At 57.4% G+C, this 24,159-nt stretch overlaps 1 protein-coding gene across 4 annotated transcripts in view; it reads right to left on the bottom strand.

The window, feature by feature from the left end:
* Positions 1-10,282: 10,282 nt before the first annotated feature.
* The window catches only part of OSBP2 (oxysterol binding protein 2), an 82,215-nt gene continuing 68,338 nt past the window's right edge, over positions 10,283-24,159 (bottom strand). For all 4 annotated transcript variants that reach the window (XM_030501231.2, XM_030501230.1, XM_030501232.1 and 1 more), the window contains 10 exons: positions 23,930-24,047; positions 23,519-23,585; positions 22,969-23,136; positions 19,505-19,750; positions 16,506-16,626; positions 15,735-15,838; positions 15,244-15,339; positions 14,699-14,883; positions 13,278-13,498; positions 10,283-13,102 (listed from right to left, as the gene is read on the bottom strand). In XM_030501231.2, the coding sequence (XP_030357091.2) occupies positions 12,960-13,102; positions 13,278-13,498; positions 14,699-14,883; positions 15,244-15,339; positions 15,735-15,838; positions 16,506-16,626; positions 19,505-19,750; positions 22,969-23,136; positions 23,519-23,585; positions 23,930-24,047 (1,469 nt within the window). In that variant the 3' untranslated portion in view covers positions 10,283-12,959. The remainder of the gene's footprint in view (positions 13,103-13,277; positions 13,499-14,698; positions 14,884-15,243; positions 15,340-15,734; positions 15,839-16,505; positions 16,627-19,504; positions 19,751-22,968; positions 23,137-23,518; positions 23,586-23,929; positions 24,048-24,159) is intronic.

Genomic DNA, 24,159 nt, shown 5'->3' with positions numbered 1-24,159 from the left:
ACCACATTCTGTTGTCATTCTTTTCCCTACACAACAGTTCATCACTTCTGGTGCAGAGCGTTGGCTCTTGGCATTTTATCCAGCTTTCAACCAGGCTCGGATTACACTAAATTAACATTAAAAACTGCTCTCATGTTCTTGCATTGCCTTCAACAGGGACACATTTTGTACTAGATGCTGCCAAGGTTGCCCTGGTGTCCTGAGGCTGCGCTGCCTTCCGAGCACAAGGCAAGGCAGAAGCATCAGGTTTTATGGTTTCTAATGACACCAGTTGAAATCATCTGGCCTGTCCCTCCTAGGGTCCCCGTGCTCCATGCAGCTTCTCCTGCACGGATCTGTCTGTTCCATCATGTCTGTCTCCTCGGCATTTTTCCTTCTCACCAGTTTGTGCATTTCACAACCAACTCCGTTTGCTGCATCGCACCGCGTTATCACTGTATATGTTTAATTATATATTGTATATATTTCAAGAACATATTGAAGTATATATGTTGTATATATCTCACACAATATCTTGGTTTCTGCAGCTCATGCCATGTCTCCATTTTAACAACACATCCCTTTTAGCCTCTCATTGCAAGACTGTGTTGGCATCATGCTATGCCTCTGCCTCACTACGCTTCCATTTTCAATCTCATTACATCTCCTGCATTACATTGATGTCAACATGTACATCTCAATCACAGCAGTCTCAGAGCCAAGCACGCAGGCACAGCCGGCTCCCTGTTCTTGCACTGCCCCCCTACAACAAGCACATCTCATCCTCATTAGTGGATTTAGCCCCAAAAGCCAGGGAAAGAGCCTTGTGGTTACTGCTAAGTGGGAGCTCAGGCTGGGGCATGTCACCTCTGCTTCCAGCAGTTCCCTTCAGCTCAGGAGAGCTGCACATCTCCTGCACCTGGGAAAACCAGCTGAGAAAGTGAGCAACCATTGGAACTGTTGGAACCATTTGAACCACTGGAATGCTGACACAGGGTGCCCAGAGAAGCTGTGGCTGCCCCACCCCTGGCAGTGTTCAAGGCCAGGTTGGACACAGGGGCTTGGAGCAACCTGCTCTAGTGGAAGGTGTCCCTGCCTGTGGCAGGGGTTGCAGCTGGTTAAGCTTTAAGGTCCCTTCAAACCAGGCTGGGATTCTGTGATTCAAAAGAAAAAGTTCTAATATCCCCTCATGGGATTCTTGTGCAAGAACATGGGGCCAGAGGGGTGGAGGATGCTGGAGGTCTGTCATGTCAGACCCTCATCTCTGCAGTAAAAATGTATCCCAACAGGCCCATGGGACACCCCTCAGGCAGGGTTAAATCTCTGTGGTAAGTTACTCTCCTGCAGACTGAACAGCTCCGGTAACAAATGGCTGGACTGTGCCCTGCAGTGTAGGAGTAAAGGGAATTACTGAGCATTAGGAGATTCATCATTTCCCTGCACATTGGTAGGTGTTGGCTTTGACTTTTAGTTTTCCCCCTTTTGTAACTTATGTTTTTTCTGCAGAGTAAACTTGACACAGCCAGAGAGCAACACTGATGATGCTGGAGACAAATGGACCAAAGCCAATCCCCAGCAGGAGGCCTATGCCTTGTAGCTGTATAGCAACACGCTCGCTCTGGCTTCAGCCCCAGCACCTACACCTCATTTTGGCTGCACAGCTATGGTCTGCGAGGCAACAAGGCAGGAGCCTGCTTGTGGTTAGCAAGATCTTCAGCAGCAGCAAAGCTGGCACTGGCCTGCAGGACTTGGTCAAGCCCCAGAAGCTTTTGGAGGAGTCAGGAAAGCACCAATGCAGAGCACCATTCCCTATAATCCAGAGACTCCCTCTTTACTTGTTAGTTTTAAAGCTATTTTGCAACTCAGCTGGCGGGCAACTAATCCACTGCGCTGGAGCTGAATGCAGCAATGGGACATCACAGGAATCCCCAGCTTTACACCACATGAAGGATAGGGGAGCACATTCCCAGACATGCATCTCCTGCCACCTCCTGCCTGCCGGTTCTCCTGCACAAGACTCTGAGCATTCATCAGTGCAAGTCGGAGTGAATGTTTCCCCATCCCCTTCTCGTTCCAGCCACTGTGCTCGTGGGGCTCCTCTGTGGGGCACTGCAGAGAAGGCACTTCCCACCCTCACAGCCAAGGTTACCCCCTGCACCTTCACAGGGTCCCGATGAGCAGCACTGTTCAGGGGGTGACTGGAGGAGTCCTCCTTGCCTTAAGGATCCGTCTGGTCCCTCCTCCCAGGCCCTTTGCTTTCTGCCCAGAGGACAGATAATGCTCAAGAGTTGTCTCAGGGGCTGCAATGGTAGGACAAGGGGTGATGGGTTCAAACTGAAACAGGGGAAGTTCAGGTTAGATATAAGGCAGAAGTTCTTTCCTGTGAGGGTGCTGAGGCGCTGGCACAGGGTGCCCAGAGAAGCTGTGGCTGCCCCATCCCTGGCAGTGTTCAAGGCCAGGTTGGACGCAGGGGCTTGGAGCAACCTGCTCTAGTGGAAGGTGTCCCTGCCCATGGCAGGGGGTTGGAACTGGAGGAGCTTTAAGGTTTCTTCCAACACAAACCAGGCTGGGATTCTGTGATTCTACGATCTTCCTGCAGAGAATGCTGCTGTTCCTCATTTCATCCCCTGGCTTGCTGGAACAAAGAGCAACTCAAGAGCAAAACTAAAGACCTTACATGAACATGCAAAGAACCTTGGCAATGCAAATGCAAGATAAGAACCTGATGTGAGGACAGAACTGTTGCACTTTAGGCACATTAAAAGAAGCAGCAGAATCATAGAATCACAGGATGGTTTGCCCGTGCTCCTGGGATAGATGTTGTTGTGCATGAAACAGAGCAGCTGCTGACTTTGGACACTAATAATTGAATTTCCATTGTCCAGAGATGTTTCTTTGCATCAACAGGTCCTCCAACAAGAAGAACAAAAGAATACCTAAGATCTGAATCTCCCCTGAGCATCCTGTAAACTCATACCCCCTTTCCAACAATTTCTACCAGGCAAGCTCCAAGCCTCCTTGACCATTTTCATCCACCATCCCCAACTCCCAGCCCCTGTTGGAGCAGCAAACCCCACTGTTTCTATGAACAGCAGAAGAACCAGCAAGTTCTGTTGTGAAAGTCCATCACTAAAGCCACATTAATCATTGTTGATCTTCCACTTACTATGTCTTCAACCTCCTCCAGAATCAAAACCTGCATAAGGACTGAGATTCCAACAGGGAAGAGGTGAAATTCCCAGTGATGAAAAAGTTGCTGTGATCATTCAGAGATATGGGGGGCATTTCTGCCTCAATCTTCTGCTAAACAGTCAGATTTATCTTTCCTGGTATCATCCATATGGCCAGGAACCTCAGCCTACTCTTTGCAAAGCTGTCCATGGATTTTTGTAAGCATTTTGGGCTTAATTCAAAGTTCTTCAGAACAACAACAAAATACATAGAGTCTGCACCACAAACCTCTTAACATCATGCAATAACTTCAGCAAGGGAACGACTGGGAATCACAAGCCATTTCAGAAACCTCCCCAACCCAACACTGCAGAAAACCATCATGAAAAGCACTTTTATGGTAATCTGAAAGAAAGCACAAAGGTGTTGCAATCCCATCCCCTCCCTTCCCCTGGAAGGAGGCATAGGAATAAAGTGCTGCAGGGAATTGGCATTTACCCCCTTGCACATGGAGAAACTCTCCCTGGACTCGCTCCTGCGAATGAAAGTCCGCGTTCTCCCCAGTGAGATGTGTAGGGAGGGAAAACTGGTGGAGCTTTGCATCTCTCGTTTGCTTTGGCTTAGTCTTTGGGTGAGGCTGTGGCAGAAGGCAGGTCCCTTTGTCCCAGGCTGTCCCTGCGCCTCCTCTCTTGCTGTGGTGCCCTGTTCTCCTGCCAGCACTGTCAGGTTACCCAGGCTGCCCGTGTGTCATGTCCTCTCCAGCTGCAGCTCCTGGAGGTGGTGCAGGAGCCCCAGGGACCTATGGCCATGCTGTGGGAGGGGAGGCGCAGTGCTCAGGGACAAGGAAGAGGTGTGATGGGGATGCGGATGTTCACTCCATCTCTGTGCATGAGAGAGGAAAAGGTCAGACACCACCAATTGAAGCCCACCCTGGCTCAGCGGCTGCGCAGGGAGAGACCTTCTCCCCATCCTCAAATCACCTCCTTCCTTCAGCCGGCTGGTCCCTGGGCTCCCTCTGCAGCTCCCTGATGTGCTTCTGGATTTGCTCCCGGAGGCCACACAGGACACGGAGCGCATGGCTGGTGGGGAGAGGAGATGAGCTGGAGGACACAACCCACAGCCAGCCCAGGAGCACCGATGGCTCCTCCACAGAGGATGCTCTGGGGCTGGGATACTGCAGAAGCCCACATCACCCACCCTGTGCAAGCAGCCTCCTGCTGAATCCTGAGCTTCAGCAGCCATGGAACTCACCTGAGTGCTGCCGGCACCGGGCCCTGCTCCACGGCACTGCTGGGGTGTGGGTTGTGCTGGTGTGGGCACACTGAGGTGGTCCCCATAGTGGGGCAGCTCCCAGCCTGCTCCCATGGGTGGCTCAGGCGGTGCTGCAGCCGTGCGGTCCCAACAGCCCTTTCCTTGCGGAGCAGCCGCTGGGAGAGAGCTGGATCAGGGCAGAACCTGCACCCCCAGGTCTGCCCCCTAGCTCCATTCAGCCTATCCTATAGAAACTGTTGGCCTTGCAGCCAGGTCAGAGCTTCTAGGAGAGCTCTGGAGCCACCTTGTACACACAGGGCTGAGCAGGAAGGGTTTGGTACGAGCATGTCAAGCATGGAGGCACCCAGGAGGGCATCTCTCTGAGCATCCCCAGCCCCACACACAGACCTTGCCCTGCCAAAGGGCAAGCTGCTGAGCTTGCTGCCTCAGGCACCCAGCAGCCCTCAGCACCCCAGGGTGACTCTGGGGGAGCAGCACATCTGGGCTGACGTGCGCCCCAGAGCTGCTCCCCATTCCTGCAGGAGCCGTAGCTGCTGGAGCGGGTGGTTGGACACAATGGGCTGTGGTGTGCCCTGGCAGATGGACCCTGCCTGTGTTCATTCAGCTCCAGGGCCCTGGAGTTACCTCATATCCCCCCCATCCCCTTCTCCCTTTCCCACCTGCTCCAGAGCCTCCTGGAGCTGCCGAAGGGCGTCCACCTTCTCCTGCTGGAGCAGCACGTGGAGCCGGCGCAGCGCTTCCTGCCTCTGCCGCAGCAGGGAGCGGGAGCGATGCTCCAGCTCCCGGAGCCTCTGCAGGAGAAGCTGGGGTCATGTCACCCCTGTGGCAGCCCATGCCCCCCCCTCCAGGGCCAGGAAGGCTGTTCCCAAGGACAGTCACTGTGCAGGACACCCTGAGCCCCCCCTCCAGGGATCGGTGACATCCCAGCAAGAGCTGAGGTTTGGTGGGGAAGTGTCACCAGCACCGGGATCACCATCTGGCATCAAGCCCTGCCTGCACCCAAGGTGCCTCTGTTGAGACTTTCCAGAGCAATGACCAAGCCTGAGCACAGCTGAAAGAGTCGTTTTCCCAATAAATCCTTCTCTCCGAAGCTCCAGCCCCTCAATAAAACCTTCCCACAAATAAATTTCATTTGGCTTTTTAGGAATTTGGGCAGCGCTGAACTCTTCCTGTGGGACACGTGCATGCCTGGCTAAGGGGCTTAGCCTCTGACGGGGAATGTGATGTGCTCCTTCCCAATGTGGTGCTGGCCACATTGGAAAGCCAGGAGGCCACTGACCTTCTGTAGCTCCAGTTTCTCTTCTTGCAAAGCCATTGTTCTCCTCCTCTCCATCTCCAGCCCCTCCTGGCAGCTCTCACAAGCTCTTTGACCCTGCCAAGACTGGAAAATCCTCCTTTTTCACCTCCCATGTCTTTGGCTCTTCCAGCTCTGGCCCTTGTGCGGTGCTCAGGAGCCACAGTGCTCTTCCCTCCCAAAGCCCAGCCCCTGCAGCCCACTGTCCCCCAGCCTGTCCCTGCCACCGGGGCTGTCCCTGGCCAGCCCCCGCTTTGCCCAGCTCGGGAGCATCTCACCATCCTCTCCAGGTCCATCGGGTCCCAGCAGCATGTGTCCAGCCCAGCCCTGCAGCGGGGACACCGTCACCCACATCCCCTTCTGCACCACCACAGACAGAGGCCCCCTGGGATGCCCACCCAGCACCAGGGGTACACAACCCTCCTTGGGCTCCCACTGCCACCTTCTGCTCCCAGGTACTGGCATCTCTGCGCATCCCCAAGCTGAGTCTCCAGCCTCAGCGCAGGATCCATCCCTGGAGCCCCAGGTGTACCTGGCTCTGTCCACTTTGCTCCAAGTCCCCTTCGCAGCAGCTCCCGTGTCCCGTGTCCCCTCCTGGCTCCTCTGCAGGGACCAGTTCAGCGACACCGGCTGCCCTGCTGCACGCTGGTGATAAACCCATTGTCCTTTCCCAGGGCATTCCCATGGCCACCACATGGGATGCAAGGATCAGGACCAGTTTTGGTCTCCAGGGGTCATCCCCTCATCCATCACTGCCCACCCCATGCATCCCGCCACAGCCAGGGCTGTCCCTGGGCAGCACAAGCCCTCGCCCCGCTGTACCCCATAGCAGGGCACAGCCAGCCCTTGGGGGCTGTACTTGGGGCCATACCTGGCAGGGCAGCACAGCCTCCTGCTTCCCACACTGCCACCGGGCCGCTCGTGCAGGGCAGGGTGACACATCAGCCCTGCTCCCACATCGCCCAGGGGGTCCTGATGCTGTGGGACCTGTGAGAGAAATGGCATTTGGGGTTGGGGGGAGCCCACACACCCCAGACAAACCCCATGAGCAACTGGTGCCATGCCCAGAGTGTCCCTGGCCCAGCCATGCCCATTCCCCATGCTTGGTCCTGGTGCTCCAGCACCCGCCAGCACCCCGCAGCCAGCCCAGACTCACGGTGAGGGGCGCAGGGAGCTCGGGTCCCTCTGCTGCCTGCTCCTCCCTTCACCACAGCACCCACAGCACGGGCACCATCCGCTCTGTGCCATCCCTGGGGAGCGGGTGGCTCCTGCTGCAGCGGGACCAGGGCCTCGCGGGTGGGATGTCCCCTGCTCCTGGGACAGCCCGTCCCTGGCAAAAGGCTTCTGCTCGCCCCGGCCCTGCTCCTGCCCGCAGCTCTCCAGGGACACCCAGCAGCTGGGTCTTTCCTTTTCCCATGCAGGGTGATGGCCAACAGGTCTTCTCCATGCGGAGAGTCCCCCAGGGCCAGGGATGGGTGTGTGGAGGGGGCTGGCCGGGACCCCCCTCCAGTCACCCCCAAAGCTCTGCTCTGGCTCAGTCTGGATATCCTCCCTCCCAGAGACTCCAGGCTCTCCCTCCTCATCAGAGGTGGAGACCTGCCCAGCAGAGGACATCTGCACGGCTGCACCAGCGGTGGCCGGGCATCCAGGCTTCTCCCTGTGGGAAGCAAGGACTCATCCTGCCCAGGATCACCATCCCCAGTGGGCTCCTCCTCCTCCGAGGACAGCAGGGGCTCCACCATGCCCGCCCGGAACCTGTCAGCGAAGTCCTCCGTGCGGATGGAGCTGGAGCTGCTCCGATCTCCTGGGACGGGCAGGGAGCCGAGGAGCTGAGGCAGCCCCCAGCAGCGCTGCTCCCCTGGGACAGGGCTGGCACCGCCACGGGGACACCCGGCACCGAGTCCCTGCAGCTCTGTGTGGGAGAGCAGAGCCCTGAGACCCTGCACCCGGCAGGGACGGGCAGGAGAGTCCCATCCATCCGCATGGGACCCAGCTCGGAGGCACCGGCAGTGCCTGTTCCCACCGGGGACCATTTGGTGCTTGCCAAACCCTGGACACAACCCACGCTTCTCAGCAAGATCCCCAACCTCAACTGCTCCTTGCCTAACAGAGACCTGGCTTTGGACAAGGGCCTGTAGGGCCAGGACAAGGGGAATGGCTTTAACCTGCCAGAGAGGAGATTGAGATGAGCTCTGAGGCAGAAGCTCTTCCCTGTGAGGGTGCTGAGGCGCTGGCACAGGGTGCCCAGAGAAGCTGTGGCTGCCCCATCCCTGGCAGTGTTCAAGGCCAGGTTGGACACAGGGGCTTGGAGCAACCTGCTCTAGTGGAAGGTGTCCCTGCCCGTGGCAGGGGTTGGAGCTGGAGGAGCTTTAAGGTCTCTTCAACCCAAACCAGGCTGGGATTCTGGGATTCAAAAGAAGAAGTTCCAATATCCCCTCCTGGGTTTTTAACCCGTGTGATGTTTCCCACTGATGGACACTCCCGGGCGCTGCTGCAGCAGCTCAGCTCGGTGGGTGCAGCACAAAGCCTTGCTGGGGCAGCAGGGCACAGGGGAGGATGCTCTTAGCCCTTCAACCACAAACTATGGGAAGCCACTGCCTGACGGGAGAGCCCTGGTCCCAGACCACCCTTTGCACCTCTGCAGAAGCCCCTCTGGCAGCATTTCCCAGGACCAGGTTTGCTCTCCCAGCTCTTGCTGCTTTGGTCTCTGGGCTGCGTTCTTGGTGTAAACAGCGCCAAAGCCTCTGCCTGTGCATCAGCACATCTGCCTGTAGCCACCGGGGCACCACTGCAGGACAGGGGCAAAGCAGAGCTGGGAGAGCACCCAAGTGCCCTGTCCCCACTCACCAGCCACCCAGGAGCCATCGAGGAAGGCATCAGGAGAGATGTCACCGTCCCCGCTGCTGCCTATGCCCGCGCTGTGCTGCTGCAGGGGGGACAGCAGGACATGGGGCACTGCCCCACAGCAACTGCATCCACTCCCCATCAGTGCACACTGAGGCTGCCCCACCGCACCCCTACAATGTGACCCCCTTCCCCTGCCCCACACCTGGCCATGCCTGGCATCAGCAGCATCCAGCCCTCGATCCTGGTGTTCCCTTGCCCAGGATCCTGCAAATCCCGGCAGCTTTCCTGGGCCTCCTTTCTCTGCAGAGAGGAGGAATTCGGTGCTGCGGGTCAGGACAGAGCAGCAGCTCTTAAAGCCCTGGGGGCAAATCCCCCTGTGCTGGGGAGTGGGGAGCAGGCAGGGAGGGCAGCAGCAGCAGCCCTGGCTTCTTGCACCCTGGGCTTGCAAACTGCTCCGCTGTGGAGTGAATGGGACAAGCTCGTCCCTTGCAGTACAGGACCAAAGGCATGGGGAGAGACAGACATCCCTCTGGGCGCAGCCTTACTGCGTGTCTGGCCTTTGGAGACAGCCTCCTCCAGCTCCATGCCTGCCCCCAGGCCTGCAACGTAAGGCAAGGTGAGGGTAACACACTAGAAGCCTCCATGCACTCATTAGGCTTCAGAGTGAACACGCTGACACCACCACAGCACCCCCAGCTCCAGCGCTGCGGTGCCAGGGGCTCTGGAGGTGCTGTGGGGGACAGAGCTTTGCCTTCCATTGAAGCCAAGACTCTGGCACACTGGAGCTGCCAGGTCCTCACCCAGGGCCGTGTGCCCCACGTCCCACTGCCTGTGCCCAGCGCAGGGATGCTCCTTCCCAGCTCCGGGCATGATGCCTGGAAGGACAGAGCAGGTCCAGTACCACGGTTCCCAACCCCAGCTCTGCTTACCTGATCGGACTGGGCTGGGGTGGGCAGGATAGGACAATGGGCAGGACAGGACAGCGGGACAGGACAGGACAGCAGGACAGGCAGTGTCCTGTGTGTGCCTGTCTCCTGGCAACGCCGCAGCCTCCAGCCGGTCTGAGCCTGCCCGGGCTTCCCCCACCCTCCTGCAGCTCCCCTGGGCCACCTCCTGCCCTGGGCACCTTCCCCTGGGCCACCTCTCCTCTCCCCTGGGCAACCATCTTCTCTCTTGGCCAACCTGCACTGGGACATCTCCTCCCCAGGTACTCTCCTCCCCGGCCCTCTCCCTTCTCTGGACAGCCCCTTCCCTGGTCCTCCTTCTCCTCTAAGCTCTCTCCTGGACAAGCTCCTGCCATGGGTCCCTGCCCCTGGGCCACCTCTCATGTTCCTGCCTCCCTGGGCAACCTTCCCTTGGGCATCTCCAGCCTTGGACAACCCCTGTTCAGCCAACTGCTCTCCTGGCCTCCTCCCTCTCCCCAAACCACTTTCTGGGCAACCTCCTTCTGATCCTTCTCCTTCCCTGAACAACCACTTCGATAGACCCTCCTTGCCCTCTGGACCACCTCTTATAGCTCTCATCCCTTGGCCAACCTCCTTTGAACAACGTTCCCTGGGCCATCTCCTTCCCTGTCCCTCCTTCCTCCCTGAGCCACCTTCCCTGGCCACCCCACCTACCACCCACCATAGGCCCACCACAGAGCTCACCCATCTCGGGGCTCCTCCTGGCCCCCAACCTGCATCCTCGGGGAGCCAGTGACCATCTCAGCACTGCGGCTTTTAAAACTCCCAAATCCAAGTTTTATTTCCGTGTAGGAGAAGAGGGATCACTCACAATATATTGTTCCAAAAGAAATACATTTGACAGCATTTACAGTGGAATGACATTAAAATCCTCAGGGAGGGGCAACAGAAAGAGCAGGGGATGTGCTGTGGGTAAGTGCTGCCATTAGAAGGTCTCTGGAAGAGAGAAGAATTCTTAAAATCAGCCTAAAAAAGGGGGAATTCTGCCTCAGGGGTGCTCCTGGCGCTCCCCGTGGAGCTGAGCAGGGTCTGGGATGGGCATTTCCAAACAGAAGCAGCAATGGGGGTACAGCAGAGAGGACATCCCGGGCTCCCAGAGCCCAGCAGGACCCTCGGTGCCAGCACTTACTGAGCTCTCCTCCGCTGCGGGAACACTCGGATCCTGGATCGGGAACAGCCGGGGCAGGAGCTGCTCAGCTCTCCAACTGCACTGACAGAGCAGACACTGACAGAGCAGACAGGGCACATGAGGCATCGGAAGAGCTCCGTTTCCAGCCCCTTTCACAATAAGCCCCACCCTGGGCAACTCTGGTTGCCACCACAAACCACGCTGTAAGACCCACGGAGCCGGGAAGCGGCCTGCGGCAAGTGGGGGGGACACCGAGCGCCTCCCTTCAAACCCCCAATGCATCCTTTCTAGAAGGGGATGTCTGTGCAACCCCCTCTGAACGCTCCTGCATCCAGCTCTGGAGCAACGTGTTGCTTCTCTGCTTTGGGAATTACTCGGCTGCCATCAGCCCTACATCCTACCTCTGGGATAAGCCCAGGGAAATGGTGCTACAAAAACTCAGACAGACGCTTCTGTCTTCATTATTTTTCATCTATTGTGTACCATAGAAATTTAAGCAAAATAATTTTATATATATTTATATATATATGTATAAATTAGAAGCAAATAAATAAGATTAAAGGGTACATGGGAATCAGTGGGTGTTGCCACTCCAAGAGCCAACTCACTACTGTTATGCCGTACAAGGTCTATATATACTGTACACGTAGGTGTGCTGTGAAGAACAGGTATGGAAGGTGCTGGAAGAGAAGCCAACCAGGAGGAGACCGATGGTTGAAGAACCTGATTGCATAAAGTGTCCCATGTGCAGCCTGGGGATTCCAGTTACCATTGCCTCAAAGTTCATTATTGCTAATTATCTTCCAATGTGGATGTGACAGTCCGGCTAGGGGCGGGTTCTGACCCCTGGGAGGCAGCTGAGTGGGTGATATGGTGAAGACCCGGAGAAGAAGACATCAAAAATGAGATCCGACGGGGCAAATGTCCAGGTCTCTGACACTCTCTGGCCCAGCGGATCCCATCTTCGGGGACCTGCCACCTCCATCCTCCCGTTCCATGCCCCAGCACCGCTCGCTCCTGGTCCTCGCCAATCATCAGCAGGGATTGCTCCGCTCCTCCCGGCAGGTCCAGGGCTGCAGAAGGGGTCAGGGGGGACGGGGGGCTCCCCCAGCCCCGTGCTCAGGCTGCTTCGGTGGTGACCTGAAACTGCTCCTGGGAGAGACCGGCCACGAGCGAGGAGGAGGAAGGGAGCTGGGCTGTGGGTGCCCTCCAGGCTCAGCCCCACCGTGCCAGGGGACTGTAGACCAGAGCTGTGTGGCTTGATGGGGAAGACACAGGGATGGGAGACCCAGGACCAAGGCTGTGCCTCAGGGAGGCTCCATCCCATTGGCACCACAGCACCTCTTCCCTCCCAGCGTCCGGCAGAGCTCAGCAGGGAGATGCTGCCAGCAGAGCCAGCACCAAGGCTCAGCCCCTGGGCTGCAGCGGTACAGAGCAGGAGAGGGCCGGAATGCGGACCCCAGAGCATCACTGGGGACAAACCTCTTTGTCCTGGGTCTGCCAACCCTTCCCAACCTCAGTGAGGCTGTTTCCCCCTTTGGATGTGGTTGCAGGAAAACCAAACCAACCCAAACCTCACTCAAAACACTCTCACAAAGCATCATGTTGAAGACAGTCCTAAACCTTGGCTAAGCACAGCAGACTGAGGGCAATCTGCTCCAGCGCTTCTGAGAATAAAGAAAAAGGGAAAAAAAACCAAAGTCACCAGCTGAAATACCCAAATTGGTGCTACTGGGACCACTGGGCACTGTGGGACCCACCAACAGCCTCCAGGATCAAGCGCCATAGCCCCTGGAGACAGTTTTCCCAGCAGGACACTGGGTTGTTCGTGTCCGTCTTTGAAGGAACCTGAACCAGGAGCCAATGTAAAAAAATAAAGTAATTCCATCAAGTCCACACAGAAATGGGGGGAAAAAAGAGAAAATCACGTCAAAGGGAAGAGCTCACACGAGTGCACGGCATCCCCACAGCGTGAGCATCTTTGGAAGTCGACGTCTCAGCCAGCACAGCCGAGATGCTGCAAGACAGAGGCAGCAGCAAACGCACTCGGGTAGGACGGAGCCAGCCTCGGGTGTCCTCCCGCCTCGGCAGCTGCTGCAAACCCATCACTGAACCCCACCACGGATTTATTAGTGCGTAAAAAAATAGGTTTGGAGTCCCTGGGTACATTTGCTTCTCACATTCTTGCAGGGGCTGTCTCGGGGGGGGTGTATTTGCCCTGTGAAGCGCTGGCGGGACGCTGCCAGCGTGGCCTCACTGTCCCTCCGTCTGTCCCGGTGAGCAGAGGCCACCCCGGGGCGACTCAGAAGATGTCAGGGCACGTGCTCCAGTCCTGCTTGTCCTTGGCCTCCCAGTAGCCACCTTTATAGACACAGATGAGCTCCCCCGTCACGGCATCCACCTTGCGCTCAAACCACAGTGGGATGTAGCCCTCGTAGTCCTTGCCTGCCGGGGGGAAACACGGGATATGGGATGCTTTTCCCAGCCAAAAGCTGGTGAACGCCACGCTAAGAGCCACAGGCTCCTTCCTTCATCCCCCCAAACCCAGCGGGGGGGTTTCAACGCTGCATCCCCCCTCCCAGGGTGGTCCCTGCCCCGCCAGCATCCCGAAGGATCTCACCTTCCTCCAGGGCCTCCACGGCCTCGGCCTCCCTCCTGCGGCGCACGGCTCGCTGCTTCTCCTCCAGCCGCTGCTTCTCCACGTTGGCCTCGTCCCAGCGGCCGCTCTCCATGAGGCGCTGGTCGGGGCGCAGGCGGCTGTCCGTGGGGGCCACGCGCTCCTCGGGCTCATTCAGCGTGAGCGCCAGGTCCGAGAAGAAATACATGTTCTCAGCGTTCTCCCTGCGGCCAGAGCGCCCCAGTCAGAGCGGTGGAGGTGGTGGCACCTTGAGCAGAGCTCCCCAGCCCCTCTGATGTGTCCTCACTCCTCACCCCAGCCACACTGATGCTTCTCCTGCTATCCCAAACCAGACAGTTTTTACAGGGTGCCCAGAGAAGCTGTGGCTGCCCCATCCCTGGCAGTGTTCAAGGCCAGGTTGGACACAGGGGCTTGGAGCAACCTGCTCTAGTGGAAGGTGTCCCTGCCCGTGGCAGGGGGTTGGAGCTGGAGGAGCTTTCAGGTCCCTTCCCACCCAAACCAGGCTGGGATTTGGGGAGCCCCTCCTCCCACCTGCTAAGCAGAGATGCCACTGATGCCTTGATGGGTGTCTTGGAGGGGAGCAGATCCCTCTTCTGCTGCCTCCACAAGGGGAGGCTAAAAGCCAAGCCTAAGACCTCCAAGTGCACAGCCAAAACAGAATGACTTCACCCAAAAGCTGTTGGATCGTAGAATCACAATGAACCCCAGCCTGGTTTGGGTTAGAAAGAACCTTAAGATCATCCAGTTCCAACCCCTGCCATGGGCAGGGACACCTTCTACTAGGGCAGGTTGCTCCAAGCCCCTGTGTCCAACCTGGCCTTGAACACTGCCAGGGATGGGGCAGCCACAGCTTCTCTGGGCACCCTGTGCCAGCGCCTCAGCACCCTCACAGGGAAGAACTTCTGCCTTAGATCTAACCTGAACTTCCCCTGTTTCAGCTTAAATCCATCACCCCTTGTCCTATTGCTACAGTCCCTGAGTGCAGAAGTGGTGGCACCACACAGAGGATGCTTTCCACAGAGGACCAGCCCAACAGAGCATCTCCAAAGCAGAGAGCAGATGGTGGTGGTACCAAAGGTGGAGGAGTGACTTGAAAGCATCCCTGCTGTGGGCAAGAGAGTCAACAGGACCAGCCTCCAGAGGGCTAAAGCAGCGGGTGGAACAGGATGGCCAGGGATGGCAAAGCAGCCAACACATCTCCTGCCATCACCAGTGGCCTGGTAACCAGTACCTCCAACTGACTCAAACATCCCCCAAAGCCACCCTCCCCTTGCAGGGACCTGCTGTGTGCTCACACACAGACAAAGCCACACAGCCACCCAAGGCCTGGTCCCCTTCCCATGTCCTCTGCTCTGGGCATACAAGTTCACCCCGTGGGGCTCAGGGTGACAGGAGGGACTCACGGGAGGGGGTATTTCTTCCACAGGACCTTTGGAGTCAGCGTCTGGTAGACGGTTTTCTGCTTGCCCTCCGTGCTGGTGCTGCCGTGGCTGCTCTGCACGATCTTGGAGCACTCCATCTTCTCGTCCCACGTGCCAGACATGACGTAGTGGGCTTTACCATCGGCGTCACTCACCACCCCTGTCACCTGGCAGGAGGAGATGGCTCTGGTGGCGTTTGGAAAGGACAGGCAGAGGTGCAGGGGGGGACAACACCCTCCAGGTCCCCAACTGGAGCCCAGGACATGGGGAGTGTGGGCCCATTCTGACCATGAAGTGGGGTCTCCAGCCCATCAAACCCTTTGCAGGTCTCAGTGCTGCAGCTCCAGCACATGGAGAACCCAACATGGGCTCTCCTTGGAGGTGTCCCCCAGCCCTCCCTGGTGACCCATGGCAGAGGTGCCAGCATGGGCAGTACTGTGGCCCTCTGAGCCCAGGTTAGGGGCAAGAGCCAGGTCTCATCCCAGCCAGGACAGCCAGAAGGAGCAAGGAGGTTGCTGGATACGCACCTTTCTGGGAACGTCTCTGGAGAAGTAGCTGTAGGGGGTAAATTTCAGCTGGCATTTATCTTTTGACTTATGGTTAACAATCTCTATTTCACCAGACTAGATAAAAGACACAGAACCAGAGCAAGTGAGAGGCTTGGCAAGGAGATAAATCAGGCGTTAGTTGTAGTGCAGGTACAGATCAACACCAGCTGCAGCATCACCCACAGCTGCAGCCACCACCCGGCCACCCCAGCCAGCCCCATGGGGCCAAACCCATCACCCACCCTGCCCCACGGAGCTGCTGGCCTTGGGAAGAGCCATGAGGAGCTCTGGGAAGCTTCGCCCCATCTCTGCAGGGAAGCACAGCTTCCTATTGTGGCAGGAGTACAGTGGGGACACCAACAGCACTGGCATCCACCCCAGGAGGGCAATGTCCTTCCAGCCCCCCTGCCCAGAGCCAGCGCCGGGCGAGGCCAGGCAGGACCCATCACCTCGGACCCACAGGCACCAACCTGGTCAATCCAGAGCTTGCCCACGATGATGTTGTGAACGGTGGAGGTGACTTTCCTCCACACGTAGTGATTCCCACTGGAGTGGAACTCGAGGTGGATGGCTCCTGCAGAGAGAGGGCAGGGCTGTGGGCACCACCCCAGCACCATGCTGGTCCTCAGGGACAACCCAGCCCCTCTACCTGCATCTCCCATCATCAGCCCCCAGCCAGGGCTGGGGCTGGACTCATCCCTCCCCTTGCTGCATGCTCCGTGTTCTGCTGCAGGCAGGGACCTGCACGGCCTCTGCCCTCTTCCCAACACTCCAAACCCACCCATTTCAAAAGCAGGTCAGAAAGGTGCTCCCTGGTTGACTCTCAGTGTCAAAACCACTCGCTGCTCAGCCCAGGGACAGGCAGAAGACAAACAGAACACTGGAAGGAGGCAGCTTATTGCATCTGGCTGCTGGGGAGGGGGTTAAACCAGGCAGCAAAACAACCTGGAAGTATCACTTCAGGAGAAATCAATCCATGGGCAAGCAGCATATTTCCAAAGCACCTCTGCTATGGTGCCAGCAGCAAGCAACACAGCCCCTTTGCAGCTCATACATCCATTTCCAGGGGGGATGAGTTAGCACCAGGCTGTCTGTCATCAGGAGCATCAATCCCTGCTCCCGGGGTGGAATTCACTGAGCCTTGTGTGAGCCCAAGGGACCGTCGCGCTGCTTTAACCTTTGGGTACTGCATGAGCAGCACAGCGATAACAGCAAGCCCCAACCCTCCGCGTGTCACCTACCCAGTGGCATGATGGAGAGGTATTTGCCCCTGAACTTGCTGGCGATGGTGATTTCCTGCCACAACGTCCACCCTCGCCTGGAGTAGACGTGATGGGCAGCTGCAGGGGGGTGGTGGCTCACCTGGGGAGGAGAGAAACAGCCTGTAAGAGACAGCCACCAGCACCAGAGAGCCCTGGTGAGTGCTCGCAGCGAGGCTCCTGGGACAGGCAATAGCTCCACCCCAGCTTTGGACCTAAGGATGCTCCACTGCGCTGACATGAACACCCTGCTCTTCTCCTGGGCATTTAGGTGACCTCCCATGAGGTTCCCCAGCAGCAAAAGGAGGTGAACCAAGCTCCTGCCAGGATCTGCTGAGGCTTATTAGCAAAATGTTATCATAGAATCCCAGCCTGGTTTGAGATGGGGGGACCTTAAAGCTCCTCCAGCTCCAACCCCTGCCACGGGCAGGGACACCTTCCACTAGAGCAGGTTGCTCCAAGCCCCTGTGTCCAACCTGGCCTTGAACACTGCCAGGGATGGGGCAGCCACAGCTTCTCTGGGCACCCTGTGCCAGCGCCTCAGCACCCTCACAGGGAAGAGCTTCTGCCTCAGAGCTCATCTCAGTCTCCCCTCTGGCAGGTTAAAGCCATTCCCCTTGGCCTGTCCCTACAGGCCCTTGTCCAAAGCTCCTCTCCAGGTTTCCTGAAGCCCCTTTAGGTGACCTGTAAAGAGACAGTGCTCACGTCCCCCTGCACTTTAAAAGCTGCCTAAAGCCAAGGTGAGAGCAGAACATCACATCCACGGGGCTTTGCCCTCACACAAGATCACTTGGCACAACACACAGCACCCATCACAGAACCCACCAACCACCGAGGTCAGAGCTTATTTGCACTGAGGGAACGCCAGGCTGAGCACCCCGAGCTACTGGATTACAAACAGGAGCAGAGCAAAGAGCTCCCCATTAAATCCCACTGTCACCAGCAGGAGACAATCCTATTTGGATAACGGGATTTCAGTCACAAGATTATCAACGCTTTGCTCAGTGCACTGGGCTGAGCAGCACATGCAGCATCCAAAGGAAGTTCAGAGCAGTGGGAAGAGCATCCATCCGTCTGTCCCACCGCCTGTCCCAGCTGCAGCACCAGGGCAAGAAGCACTGGCAACACTGCACGAGGGCAAACCCAAGATGTTCCCTCTGAGGTGGCTCCAGGGGGGAGATTTAAAGGCTCTGCTCATGGACTGAAGGCTCCAGAGCGCTGCAAGGGAGCGGGGCTTTGCTCCACGTTACAGTCAACCTAATTGTGGATGAAGCTCATGTGCCTCAAGCTGGCAAGGGAAGGACTCAGGGACCAGCTGCACGCAGGGGTTCAGGGCACCCCGGCTAACGTGGGAGTGTCAGAAACACCAAATGTGGGGAAAAAAGGTAAGAAATCCAGGTCCAACCAGAGAAAGTGGTTCAGGGCAGGTTGTTTGGGAGGGAACAGGGATGGAGGAAGGAGGGTGATGGAAAGGAGGGTGAAGGGGTGAGAAAAGGGATGGTGTGGGAGTGATGTGGTCAGGGCTGCCCCCTGGAACCCGATGGGCAGAACTGGGTTTCATCACAACAGCCCCAGCGAGGGTAATAAACCAGCCTGTTGCTCTGCCTGTACCCCAGGGGGATGAGAGGTGTTGCTGGCTAAGGGACAGATTGAGCATCTGGGTAAGGGATACATCCTCTTCCTGTAACCCTGGATTCTCTCTGCTGTGCATCAATCCCGCTGGGACGTTTGGCTGTGCAGCAGAACAGGGCATCGCTGCCGGGCGAGGAGAGCTGAAGGAGAGATGCTGCTGAGGGGGGTGAGCCTGGCCCTGCAGCACCCACAGCGAAGTGCCAGGAGATGCCTGGAGGGATGCGGCCGCTGCTGACCTGCTGGGAGCACAGCAGGAAGCGGAGGCACATCCATGGCTGTAGCTCACTGCTCACACTCAGCAGTGTCCTGGCTTGCTGCAGGCAAGGGCACGAGCACCCAACGCTGGCACACACCACATGGGCATCTGTGGGGACAAGCAAAGCTGCTGACAGCAGGCACGCAGCTTTGGATGGTGCAAAGGGGCAGCAGAGACATGAGTCTCGGAGATGATCCCCTGAAGGACCTTTCCTTTTGTCATGAGCAAGGGGCCACATTTCCAGGAGAGCCCACACAGCCTGTTCACCACCACTGCCCCGAGCACAGCCAAGAGATGGGAGGTGGCAGGGGGTGCTGTCCTGCCTCGGGCCAGAGCTTTGCAAGAGGCTGCTGAGCTTGGGCCCCACAGAGAGGTTTTGTCCACATCTCCATGTCCTGCAAGGATCTGATAGCAGAGCTACAGTGACTGCTCCAAACCTGGGTATGGAGGGCCAGAAGATGATGATGAGGGACAACAACATGTTAAACCATGTCAAGGTTTAACCCCAAATGATGTCCCGCCTGAAAGTGGTGATCAATGGCCCCATCCCTCCCCAGGAATCCAGGACAGGCCAGCCAAGTGCGCTAAATATTAAACAGTTGATTTTCTGCACAGGTCACGACTCATTAAATACTCCAGGCTTTTAATTCAGCCCTCCTGTTTGACAGATGTGTGCCAGATGCGCTCTGTGGCTACAGCATGAGGCTGTCGCAGGTTCTGAGGCTGGCCCCAGGCTCTGAAACTAAACTTTTTCAATCCAACAAGAAAGAAATGAGACCCTGAGACACCCTCCAGCCCAAAACCACCCTGAAGCAATTGTGCAGGCATCACTGCATAGCCACAAGGGAGCTTCTCCCTTTCTGCTCGTGTCAAGATGTGACACAAGCCCAGCTCCAGGCAGGCTGCCAGGAGACCTGCCAGGGTGACAGACACCTTTCTCCTCCCCTTCTCCACCACCTCCTGCTCTACAACACTGGGATGGGCTGTGCCTGCCTCAGCCAGGAGGGTGCTCGGTGTGAGGAGATGCTGGTGCTTTGGCTGGACATGGGCAGCAGGACAGGCACACTGAGCCCCTGCACAGCCCCCGGCTCACCTGCTCGCAGAGGGAGCGGAAGCCCAGCTCCTCCAGCCGGTCCAGCTCGTAGGTCTCCCCCAGCAGCGGGTTGAAGGGCTTCGCGGTGCGGTGGACGGTTGTGGAGTAGGAAGACACGGAGAAGGCAGCCACGAAGCACATCTGCTCCGTGGAGCTCTCGCACTTGGCCGCCTTGTCCAGCAGCTCGTGGTACTCCAGGTCCTCTGTCAGCCTCTGCAGCATGGAGAGCGGCTCGTTGAAGTTCACCTGAGGGGCACGAGGAACAGTCAAGCAAAGCAGGAGAGGCGCCAAGCTGGGCGCTGCATCCTCTGCCTCCTCCCCCCAGCACCGGGCCCTGCTGCCACCAGCATCCCACACCTCTGGCGCTCTGGGCATGGTGCAACGCGCGCGCCCCAGGAGTCCGGATCCAGGGAGGATGGGAAGGGCTGAATAGAAGCAGCAGCCCCCAGGGTGTGGGGCTGGATGTGCCAAGGCACTCTGCCTGCTCCCTGCTCACTGCAGCATCATGGAGACATTAAACAAAGGCCAAAAATTCATGCTCTGCTCCCTGAACTGTACCACGAGAGCTGGGAGCCCCGTGAGCTAACCAGACATGGAATCATGGAATCCCAGCCTGGTTTGTGTTGAAGGGACCTTAAAGCTCATCCAGTTCCAACCCCCTGCCATGGACAGGGACACCTTCCACTAGAGCAGGTTGCTCCAAGCCCCGACCCTGAACACTTTTCACTATCAGTTCAGAACACAGCAACATATTTTAGAAGGAGCAGATGGCTGAAGGATGGGAGAACCACTTCTATAAGCCAAGCTCCATATTTCATCCTAGAGAAAACAAACTCCAGCTTGTTCCACTCGTGGACTTAGTCTGTAAGCAGGAGGGCTCTTACAGCACCCAAGAAGGAGCAAGCTGTGCAGACAAGCAGCATCACATCCACATGGAAAAGCAAATCACTGCTGGCTTGAGGTAACGCTCGGGAGAGACGCAGAGAGAGAACAAAGCAGCAGCTGCATCCTCCCTATCAGCATCAGCAAAGCTAAACCTTTCCACAGGGAGAGGATATAAATGGCTGTTGGAAGGAGATCAAATTGTCCCCCCGTGCCTCACCATGAGCTGCTTGTTCTTGGGGTGAATCTCCCAAAGAAATGCAACATGTGGCTCAGCTTGTGGGGGCAAAGCATCTCCCTGACTCAGCTTGTGGGGTGCAAAGCATCTCCCTGCCTCTATCTGTACAGATATGCAGACAGGAGCTGCAGTGAGTGGCTGAGGCCAGGCTGAGTCCCTTCTTCGCAAGCAGTGCTGGGAAACCAGATTCACTGAGCCCAGGGAGGGATGGAGGAATCGCAGCCCCTGAGCCAGCATGGGCTGCTGTGCCAGCAGAACGTACTGCCCTCAGGTTTGGACTCGCTTTAGCAGCTCCTGGCATGATTGGATTGACAGGGAAGGTATCAATTTCCTCTCTCCAGGAACCAGCAGCTGCTGGTATTTCACATCCTGAGCTTATTTCTGTTCCCATCACGCCTTTATCTGATACTGATGCTGCTGCAGAAATGCCAACAGACAGTGCTGGGCTGTGTATCTCGGCTGGAAATAGCACAGGGCAGAGAGAACCCATCGCTCTCACTTGGAGAACATCAGATACTGTTCTAAGACATAAAACACCATCAATTCAGCATCCGGGCCCCTGTAACATGCTCCTTCTGCTTCACCCAGCAAAGGAAGGACCCCAGATAAGGCTCCATGGCTACAGATCATATTTTCTGGGCTACTTCCACTCCAGTCAGTGCCATGATAACTCCCCGTCACCCCCAGATGTTTCCCCACTCTCCCAAGCTTGCCAAGGATTCATCATTTCTGAAGAAACAGATTCCTTACGATGGCACCCAGTCCCATCCATCCACTTCCTGGGCTGGTGAAGACCTGCCCAAGAACTGGCAGCCTGAACACAAAGGGCTCTAGGTTTGGGGGAGCATTTTGTGTGAATATATGACAGGTACAGGGTTATTTATCTGCAAGAATTAACTGTGCATCCCACTGACCCTGTGTGGCAGCCCATGCAGGGGGGTTCCTCAGACACAGCCCTGCCAGCAAACCCTCTCCTCTGAGCATCCGCAGGAAGCCTTCGCCCCAAGGACAGAGCCCAGTAAATGGTGCTGTAAATGGCCTCAGGGCACCTCCTCCACTAAAAGGTGGCAAGGTGGCTCTTTGTAGGGAAAATACAGGTACTTGGGGTCCCTGGGGTAAAACACAGCCCTGCAGAGCTGCTGGGGGCTGCTCCCCAAGCACCATGCCATAGAATCATCGAATCCCAGCCTAGTTTGTTTTGGAAGGGACCTTAAAGCTCCTCCAGCTCCAACCCCTGCCACGGGCAGGGACACCTTCCACTAGAGCAGGTTGCTCCAAGCCCCTGTGTCCAACCTGGCCTTGAACACTGCCAGGGATGGGGCAGCCACAGCTTCTCTGGGCACCCTGTGCCAGCGCCTCAGCACCCTCACAGGGAAGAGCTTCTGCCTCAGAGCTCATCTCAGTCTCCCCTCTGGCAGGTTAAAGCCATTCCCCTTGTCCTGGCCCTACAGGCCCTTGTCCAAAGCCCCTCTCCAGGTTTCCTGGAGCCCCTTTAGGCCCTGGAGCTGCTCTAAGGTCTCCCCTTCAGGAGCCTTCTCTTCTCCAGGCTGCCCCAGCCCAGCTCTCTCAGCCTGGCTCCAGAGCAGAGCTGCTCCAGCCCTCGCAGCATCTCTGTGGCCTCCTCTGCACTTGCTCAAGCAGGTCCTTGGGACACATATTGGGGAAAGCACGACCAGCAACAAGATCTCTCCTTCTAGCCCCTGGGTGAAACGCTTGAATCCTCAGGATTCAAGGTCTTGTGGTTCCCTCCTTGCCTCTGCAGCAGCTGGATTTGCAGAGGACACCCGGGCCACGTCCCCTCTGCTCCAGCTCACCCCAGGCCTCACGTGAGCAGGCTGCCAGGGCTCCCTGCAACTGGCACAGGAGAGTGGATCAGTCCCAAAGAAAGGGCTGACGCCATTCAAATAGCCTCTCATGTAACAGTCACGATGTCAGAGCCCTTCACCACAAAGCAACTGGCGCTACAGCCCCATGGTGCTGGGGCAGGTTCAGCAGCTGAAGGATGATTCCAAGGGGCAAAGAAATTGCAGTGAAAAACCCAGGGCTTGAAGTCAGCAGAGCAGAGCAGTGAGGACACCTGGAGCTGCAGAGCAGGGCTGGGGAGCAGAGCGAGGTGGTTCCAGAGGGCTCTGCCCAGTGCAAAAGCCAGACCCAGGATGGGGTTGGCAGCTGGTGACATGCTCCTGTCCCGCTCGGGGCTGCTCTGCTGCCATGGCACACAGCAGGACCAGCCGCAGCCACCACCCAAAGCCTCTGCACAGCCAGGGGCTGTGCCCACCCTCAGCACCAGCACCACGGCAGCACCTCCTCCCCCTGCCCCTGGCGCTGGGACACGCTCACTTACGGGCATGGGGATCTTGGAGAGCTCTTTGCCGATGCAGTTTTTCATGATGCTCCAGAGGTTAAGGCTGTAGTTGGGTTTGTCGGGGATGCGGCTCCGTCTCCTTTTCTTCGGCAGGAGATCTTTGCAACTGGACTCATTGTAGCTGCTTTGATTTGAGCTTTCAAAGACCTGCAGGAGCAACAGAAGAAACACAAGTCTAAGCTGGACTTGCCCCAGATGACCTGAGCAGAGCCGGCAGCTCCTGGGAGCAGCAACCACACGTCAGTGGATACTGTGGGCACTTGTGCTGGGGAGCAGCACTGGAGCCTATTCTCCAGGGCACGGGGGAAATAACAGTGCCCCCAACACTCTCCTGCTTCCCTTGGAGGGGTTTGGGTGCTGCTCTAAGAGTGCTGACATCTGTCCCCAGCTGTGGCTCACAGAGCAGCCAACTCTGCTCCATCCTGCAGGCACAGACAGAGAGTTCCTCCAACACCCCCCTCCTCTCCTGCTCCTCTCCCCTGGTTCCATCCCACAGAATCATCCCTCCCGCCCTGCCCGGCCAACTCACGCTGTCCTCCAGGGTCCAGTCCTCGGGGTGGCCCTCGCTGGCCCCACTCAGGTTACTGCCCGAACGCCTGTGGGGAGGGACGTACAATGAAGGGCAGAGAAGAGCCGAGGCTGGTGCAGCACAGCCAACATCACCCACAGCATTACCCTGCACCACCCCAGGGTGCTGCAGGGAAGGCAGCAGGGTGACAGGGGCCATGCACAGGCGCTGGGAGGGGATGCTCAGCACGGTACGACCCAGCCTGGGGGCAGCAAGTCCAGTGATGTGACCACGGGTACCTCCCGCCCAAAGAGATGTCCAGGGAGGCATAAGGGCAGGTCAAGGCAAAGGCTGGTACCTCCTGCTTCTGCCCAATGCTCACCTCAGCAGGTTGCACCATGCAACATGTGGCCCTGGGGCAGGGGCTCGTACCTGTGGTGCTTGGGGTCTGCTGTTACAGTGATAAAAGCTGGTGCATCCTCCATGGCATCAAAATACTCTGTCTCTTCATCTTCATCACTGGCCTCTCCTTTCGCAGACTGCACACTCCCTGTTGGCACAAAGGGTTTGAGATGCTCGGGTGCTGCTGGTCCCCTTTAGAACCAACTGAGCATGAGTCTATCCCCAGCACTCACCCCAGGGTGACTCCACCGCATCCCTGA

The sequence above is a fragment of the Strigops habroptila genome, chromosome 11 (genome assembly GCF_004027225.2).
Source record: "Strigops habroptila isolate Jane chromosome 11, bStrHab1.2.pri, whole genome shotgun sequence".
Taxonomy (NCBI): Eukaryota; Metazoa; Chordata; class Aves; order Psittaciformes; family Psittacidae; genus Strigops; species Strigops habroptila.
The sequence above is the reverse complement of the archived record's forward strand: the minus strand, read 5'-3'. Positions and strand labels throughout refer to the sequence as shown.